The sequence below is a fragment of the Biomphalaria glabrata genome, chromosome 6, assembly GCF_947242115.1.
Source record: "Biomphalaria glabrata chromosome 6, xgBioGlab47.1, whole genome shotgun sequence".
In the NCBI taxonomy this organism is placed as follows: Eukaryota; Metazoa; Mollusca; class Gastropoda; family Planorbidae; genus Biomphalaria; species Biomphalaria glabrata.
Genome location: NC_074716.1, coordinates 27,397,171 through 27,404,961, shown reverse-complemented (window position 1 = coordinate 27,404,961; position 7,791 = coordinate 27,397,171). Strand labels below are relative to the sequence as shown.

Below are 7,791 nucleotides of genomic sequence, written 5' to 3'. Positions count from 1 at the left end.
AACGCTTCAAAGACCAGCGTCAACTTTCCACGGCTGACATAGAAGAGAGCACCTGGTTGCATGCGGCCTCAGAACGAGACAGCTGGAGGTCACTCACGAAGGCCGCGAGATACACATTTGAGACCAAAAGAAAATCCGCTGCCGAGGACAAACGCAGACGGCGAAAAGAAAATCTAAATCGACTACCTACGGACACTGGCTATGCTTGCCCTGGATGTGGCAAAATAAACATATGTAAGTCACAGCTGGGGCTGCGCAGCCACGGGAAATACTGCACTCCTCACTAATCTTCGGACTCGAAGATAAGCCTTATATAGATAGATAGATAGATAGATAGATTTAGAACATAAATGAAAGCGTATGCGTTCACCTAGGACTAAAAAAGAAATTTAAATGTATGAAGGCCTACATAATTAGTGAGAAGAGACAGGGTCATATCGGGTCATTTCAGTCACAGTGCTACTATAATAGTAACTAGATCTAGAGTGTAACTAGAGATAGGCCTATGGACACAACGCAGATCTAGTCCATAGCATAGTCCTAGCACCTAGAGCTCTGTTGGGCAAGGGGTTCGCGAAGGCGTTTAATTAAGAGAATCTAGGCCAATATTTCTTAAGGAACAAACAAAGTTGGATTTTTTAAAATCCATATCTGAATATTAATTAAGTAAAAGGGGCATTGGCACTATTAGGATACAAATGCTCCAAAAGTGAAAATAATTAATCATTTCATTTTCTAAGTAGGACCTTTTATAAGCCCTTAATGTAGGGCCTATACAGTTTTCAATGCGTTTCTGCTAACGCGATACTGCTCAACTTTCTTGTGTCAGAAAGGTCAAATCTTATAAATTACAGACGTTACTTCAAAAGATAAGATAATTGCGCCCTATGTGTCTCATGCCACACTCAGGTGTTAATCTAGTCATATATGTTAATGTGATTTCAACTCTGCTAAGTTTCCTGGCTGATTCAGGAAAACCTTTCCATGCTCTCATGTAGGGCCTATAGCGGAGACATCAAAAAGCTTGCTACACATGAGTCTCTTGTATCCATGTCACAAAATCAGCGCATTTTTTTTTTTGCATTTATAATTATGCTTTTGGTTTATCTACTTATAATTAGTTGTCTGATGCTAAATTAGTTGTCTGATGCTAAATTAGTTGTCTGATGCTAACTTGAATTGCTGTTTTGAACTTCTCAAGAACTCGCGTGGAGCTTTTGATCTCCCAATTGACGGATAAGGGAATGCCCTCCAGATATGGTGGGTTCCCGGGGTGGACCACAATAAAACCTGCTGACTTGCAGGAAGTGGAGAGATCCACAAAGTTAGGGCACCTTAATTAACCGAAATTAAGCAGCTATCCAGAGAGATTAAAAGGACAGTCACCCAGGTGGTTGTGCGCAGGGATAACAACTCAGTCTTATAAAAAAAAATATTGTTACTAAGCTAAGACACATATGAAAAACTGGAGATATATATATATATATATATATATATATATATATATATATATATATATATATATATATATATATATATATATGGGTTAGGGTTAGGTTATATATATATAGGCCCTATATATCACAACGGAAAACGACATAACTTTTGTTCTGCAACACGGAACGTTCTAAGCAGTAAATATGGAGAAGACCTGCATTTCCAAAATATAAAAAAAAAGGACCCAAACTAAAGCGTTGTAATTACACAGGTCGAATCTATCTATCTTTATTTAGATAGAAAAATATCAGATTGAGTAAAGGTTGGACAAAGGCGACTACGAAAAGAATATTCGGGTTCAGAACTCATCTCAATCGTTACTCTTATACTTTAAAAAATATGATAAATTCATTTGAAATTACATAAACTATGTCACCATATTTGACTATTCTGTTTTAAAACACCATGTTTTTGCCTGGAAAGTGGCCGCCGGGGCAGTGGAGTGAAAACGATTAATCCTCGCTCCTTTTTATAATTTCTGCTAATGGTTGCATTTGGCATTAAAGAATAGGAGTGGGGCGACTCAATATAAGAATTTAATTTATAGTATATATGAATTATATTAGTGGCAGATTTTTTTTTAAATTTTGTAATTTCTTAACTGACTCTAATACAAAAAGAAAAAGTATAGGTTTGTCCGATGGGTGGAAGGCGATTGCATGTATTGCCAGTCCCACCTGTTACAACCCTTTTTCATTTTATAGGCCTATTTACTAATGATAACATTTGAGATTAGAGTATGGTGCGACATAATATACAAATGGGTTCGCATATCAATACGTAGCTTATATTATATAAATATTCACTTAATTTTGTTCAAAAAATATGATTTCTCCATAAAAATAGGCTCGCCCCCCGACTCAGAGGGCTAGAGTTGGGAAAGCAGTAGATGCAATCGCCTGCCCCCCCCCCCCCAACCCCACCGAATCGGCCAAGATACAAGAACGGGAGCGACATAATATAAAATTATATTTAAATTCAACAAATTTTGTTCACAAACTATGATTTCCCCATAATAATAGGACCGCCCACTCCAACTCAAAGGGTTTAAGTGGGAAGGGCAGTAGAGGTATTCGCCTCCCCCCACCCAATCGGCCAAAAGGGAACGACATAATATAAAGATCGGTTAAAACATCAAAACATCGCCCCCTCCACACCCCACCAAATCAGCCAACATACTACAAGGGGGGAGGGGAGCGAAATAATCTAAAAATAGGTTGAAATATAAATAATTAGTATATATTATTAACATAAGTAATAAATTCATATACAAATTGCGTGAATTTGGCCGAGTGTGGGGGGCGATCGCCCCTACCGCCCCCCCCCCCGGATCCGCCAGTGATTACAATTGAAAACCGGAATTGGGTGGGAGGAGGTCGCTCAATGTACTTTTTTAAAAATGTTATATTTTCATTGTAGTTATAAATCCAGATTTGAATATTAACCAAGTAAAATAACAATGCTTCAAAATATTTCAAGTAAGAGTAGAAGCGCCCCCTCCCCGGAACCTGCATCAGCTCTTTTTTTCTCTCACGATACATTAATTGAAATATGTTTTCAAAAAGACTGAAACATGTTTTTGTTTTGTATGTGTATTTCTTATCTAATTATTTTTCACCACACAAAAACATCAATGGTACCAGAATTTAGTGGAAAGGGGGTGAAGCTTGACATTTCTATGCGTTCTTGTATTAAATATTCAGACAATTTTTTTCGTAAAGTTATATCTATTTTTTCTGAAACATCGACAGAACTCCTAGCACCAAAACGTCTTTCGCCAAAACGCACCAAAACGGCGACACCAAAGTGTCGCCTTCCTGTAGACTTCTGTACTGGTCCCAGTTTTTATACTTGTATATCCCTTGGAGGAGGCGCGGTGGCTGAGCGGTAAAGCGCTTGGCTTCTGATCCCGGGTTTGAATCCTGGTGAAGACTGGGATTTTTATTTCGGGATCCTTGGCGCCTCTGAGTCTACCCAGCTCTGATAGGTAACTGACATTAGTTGGGGAAAAGTAAAGGCGGTTGGTCGTTGTGCTGGCCACATGACACCCTCGTCAACCGTAGGCCACGAAATGAGATGACCTTTACATCATCTGCCCTATAGACCACAAGGTCTGAAAGGAAAACTTTACTTTATATCCCTTGGATGTGTATGTTTTGCATAATACCAATGTGGAAGACATTGCCTGACAGCAGTATAGCTATACAGCAATATAATTAGGATTATATCCTGCGCGCAGCCAATATTCTGTTTCTGGCGGATGTTTATAAAAAAAGGTGTGTCTTTATATATATATATATATATATATATATATATATATATATATATATATATATATATATATATATATATATTTATATATTATATATATATATATATATATAGGCCTACAGGGTGCGTCAAAAAAATGTATACACACTTTGAACTGTCATAGACAATTTATTTCCCGTTCTACAATGCTAAATTTCTGGACATGGTAAGCTTAATGTCAAATTAGAAAAATAAATGTGATTGATTTGAGAAATGTCCAAAGTGGTCGCCTTCAGCATCAATACGTTGCTGAGTACGAGTCAACACTGATTCGTACATCGAATTTAATACTATTTTCTGGCTTAAATATAACAACTCTCTTAATAAACAAAGATATAAGCTTCCCTGCAAGACGCATGTTCACTGTTGATTTTGAACCTCTATATAATTAGTGCACTTGGTAATCAATGTTGTGTACTCGCTGTTGTCGAGTTTGTGTTTAATAATTAGAATTTGTATTTAAGATGTTGACTAACGTTACTAAATTAAGAGGAAATGTTAATTCTCAGATCAAATGAAAGACTGTAAGTCACTAAGTATCCGTGTTTTGGTGATGGGCGCACAGAAAATGAAGCTAGGTGTGTCGATTGCAAAAAACAACAACAACAACACCGTAACTTGATAAGAACATGTGTAACAACACTAATAACACTGCCAAACATCACCAGTCTAATAAATAGAGGAGAAGAGAAGGTACTACTGCAGCTAATTGGCGTTAACTGTTTTAAAGTCGCTATAGATGTAAGAAACCATGATCCGAGAAACCATTGCCAGTAGTACTTCAGTCCTTTGATTGTTATTAATAAAAGGGACAAGATTAGTAGCGCTGGACAGCACAGTAAATGAAACTTCTCAAACCATATCAACATAACTTAAAGAAACTATTGAGAAATACAGTTTATCATCCAAGAGCATGGAATGGGTTGCCTGAGCTAGCCAGGAAAACCAGTGACTTGGCAGAATTTAAGTCATTGGTAAATATGCATGACTAAATGCATGACGCGTAGGACGTAATCATCTTCTTTTTTGAAGTAACGTCTGTATTATATAAGATAAGAAGATAAGATAAAAGTGTTGCATTCGGAGAAAAGTGCAGAGACAATGCCAATGTATAGGCATAAGTAAAAGAATGTGTTTTCAGCGTTGTAAACTGAGTTTTAGGAGCCACTTGTTAGCGTCAAGCTGACATTCTTCACAGCTGAATGCAACATAAAGTGAAGTGGTGCGTACGGAGGTTCTAAAAGACTGTCAATATGTGGATATTGAAGAAAATGTCCTGCATATTGTTCCCCGCGTAGGCCTACGTTAGCGCGAATGATGTAGATTCTACTACGGCAAAATACTTTTCTTCTGAGAAATATGATATGAATTAAAGTTGCATTATAGCCTACGATTTATGTTTAATCAAATAAATGTTCAGTTTATTTTGTCTTTTTTTTTTTTGTCCTCCTTTGTAGGGCTTTGTCTTCCTTTTTTGTCATCTTTTGGGCATGTGGGTAACCATAGGTGGGGATGAACATTACCCTTCCAGGCTCTCCTGGATTTTGTTGAATGCACTTTGCTTTAATCTTTCTCATGCTGCTTCTTGAATTCTCGTAGATTTACTCTATTGATGGAGCACACACAGCGACTGATAGGAAAACAGTGTCAGGGCCATCTTTCCTCTAAGCCAAATAGGGAAAAATTATCTTTATAGCGCTTATGGGGGACACATCTGTTACGCCGTCCTCCTTTAATTGTTTAAGCTCGGCAAAAAAAAAAAATGTCTTTGGCAATAGTGTATCCCCGATGCGGGTTAAGTGTCCGACCCAACGCAGCAGTCGAATGGTAGCCTAAGTATTGCTTCTATAGGCCCTACTGTTCACACCGTCCTCCAGCAGAACATGTTTATTTGTAAGTTAGCCTTTCCATATTCCCACTATGGAGCGAAGGCACCTTTAATGGGAGTTCGAGGAGCCTTAGATGGAGACCATTCGTTATAGAAGACCTACTAAACACTGACCTGCAACGTCACAACCCGTGGACAGTTTAGACCAATAGCTCGTTGCTGAAGGTCAGTTTCAGGCCTTCTATAAAGATTGGTCTCGCTTAGATGCCTTAAATATATAGAGAGCGCCAATCTCTTAGAGTATTCAAAAGTTCCGGAGCGTTCGAATCACTGGAAACGACAATGTTAGCATAGGCATAGACACTAGTAAGGACCTCGACCAGGCAGAACACTCTGTTTAATATGCCGGTGAGAGGGAGCTCTTGTTCGTTTTTATTGGCCTTTCAAGAGCCTTTTGGCTCAGCTAGACAGTTTAAAAAAGGTGAGAACCACTGCTTTATAAACATTGAATGGCCGGTCACGGTAAATTTCCTCTCGCGAGATCTTTTATCAGAGGGCAGCATACGCGAGAAAATTAGCGAGATAATGCGAGACTTTAACAACCCAACATGTCGAATGCAGGATTCTTTAGGGTTTGTCGATACTTATTCTATTTACATTTCTTTATACAAAAAAATTGCCATAATACACACTAGATCTAAATCTTAATCTAATTAGATCAATATATATCTAGTTTGGTAGAAATAGATTAGAGTCTAGATCTAGACCTAGTACTAGTAACTAGACCTACTCTAGTCCTAGTAGTAGGTACTTCGATAAACTGACCTAGATCCATTTTTTTTTTCTCCCAAAAAATGGCTGAAAAGTGTGTCAGCACATTTTACCCTTTTTTTAGGGGTGGTCATTTCCATCAAAGTTTTAGCATATTGTATTTGATTTGAGGACTAATTATGATTACTTTTTGTAAATATAAGATATCAGAGATCATTTTTATTTGCTTTTGAAGCCAATCTGTTAAATTTTTCTTAACAAAAGTTTATGTGAAAGTTGACATTTTTTCCTATAAAAGTTACAACAATGCTGTTTGCTACAATAATTTATCATATTAAGAAATGTGTATATTTCAAATTTCATTAAATTCTCTTGGCGCACTTTAAAGATATTTGATATTAAAATTAACAAAGACAAAGAAGGGTAAAATTTTCTTTTTTAAATAAAATAAAAGTGTTTATGGTTACAACAATCTCACTAATTCTATTGAATTTAGCATGTTAATATATATATGTGTGCTAAGTTTGAACTTTGTAGCTTGGCGCACTCTTTAGATATTAATTTTCAAAGTTGATGGTTAAAATCTATTTTTAGTAACAACCAACACTGTGATTTACTGGAAATGGTCAATTTCTGTCTATCACGAGCTATTTTTAGAAGCACACATAGGAATTTTTCATTTAGATTAACTTTTATAGTGTTTGAATGCTAGATTATGTAGAGGGAATATGTCTTTATTATAATGACTTTGTAATCTGCAAATTTTAAAGTAAAAGTTTAATTACTTTAAAAAATAATATTAAATATTACATTTTTTTTTTTCATATTTTTAGCTCAGCGAACTAATAATTAATTTTTTTTTCTGTGTCTTGTTTTTTTCTATTAATATACATGTAAATTAATAGTTAATAAATGAGTACATTATATTTTTAAAATGATGAGCTATTATTGCACAAAAATTCAAGTAAAAAATCTTTTAATAACTTCTAAAAAAAATCGCAAGGTTTCTTTTTTATTTTATTGTCCGAAGCAAGAAATTTTTCATTTACAATCTAATTTTTAAAGCATTTAAATTAAGACATTTTAAAATGATTAATTGCCAGTGCTCTACAAAAAGGTTAAAACTGTTTTTTTTATGAAGTTTATGAAACTTATAGTAATTAAATTTTAGGAAATATTTTTCTGCGCAGTGCTATTTTCATTTATAATTTATAAGAATTATCTATCTGATGCATATAAATAGCTATTTAAATACAGTAGAATTATAATTAAACAAAATAAAACACAATACAGATCTCAGATTTGTTTTATTTGTGATTTTTGGGCTCATATGATGACAAAATCACAAATATTTTTATTTTTTGTCGAAGGCTTTTTTTATATAT

General features: G+C 35.5%; 1 protein-coding gene across 2 annotated transcripts in view; it reads left to right on the top strand.

Moving 5' to 3' along the window:
- The first annotated feature begins 6,180 nt into the window (after nucleotides 1-6,180).
- Nucleotides 6,181-7,791, top strand: part of LOC106071849 (serine/arginine repetitive matrix protein 1) — a 33,263-nt gene continuing 31,652 nt past the window's right edge. Inside the window, exon 1 of one of the 2 annotated variants that reach the window (XM_056032671.1) lies at nucleotides 6,181-6,267. In XM_056032671.1, coding sequence (XP_055888646.1) covers nucleotides 6,244-6,267 — 24 coding nt within the window. In that variant the 5' untranslated portion in view covers nucleotides 6,181-6,243. The remainder of the gene's footprint in view (nucleotides 6,268-7,791) is intronic. The other variant, XM_056032672.1, reaches the window with a different exon arrangement.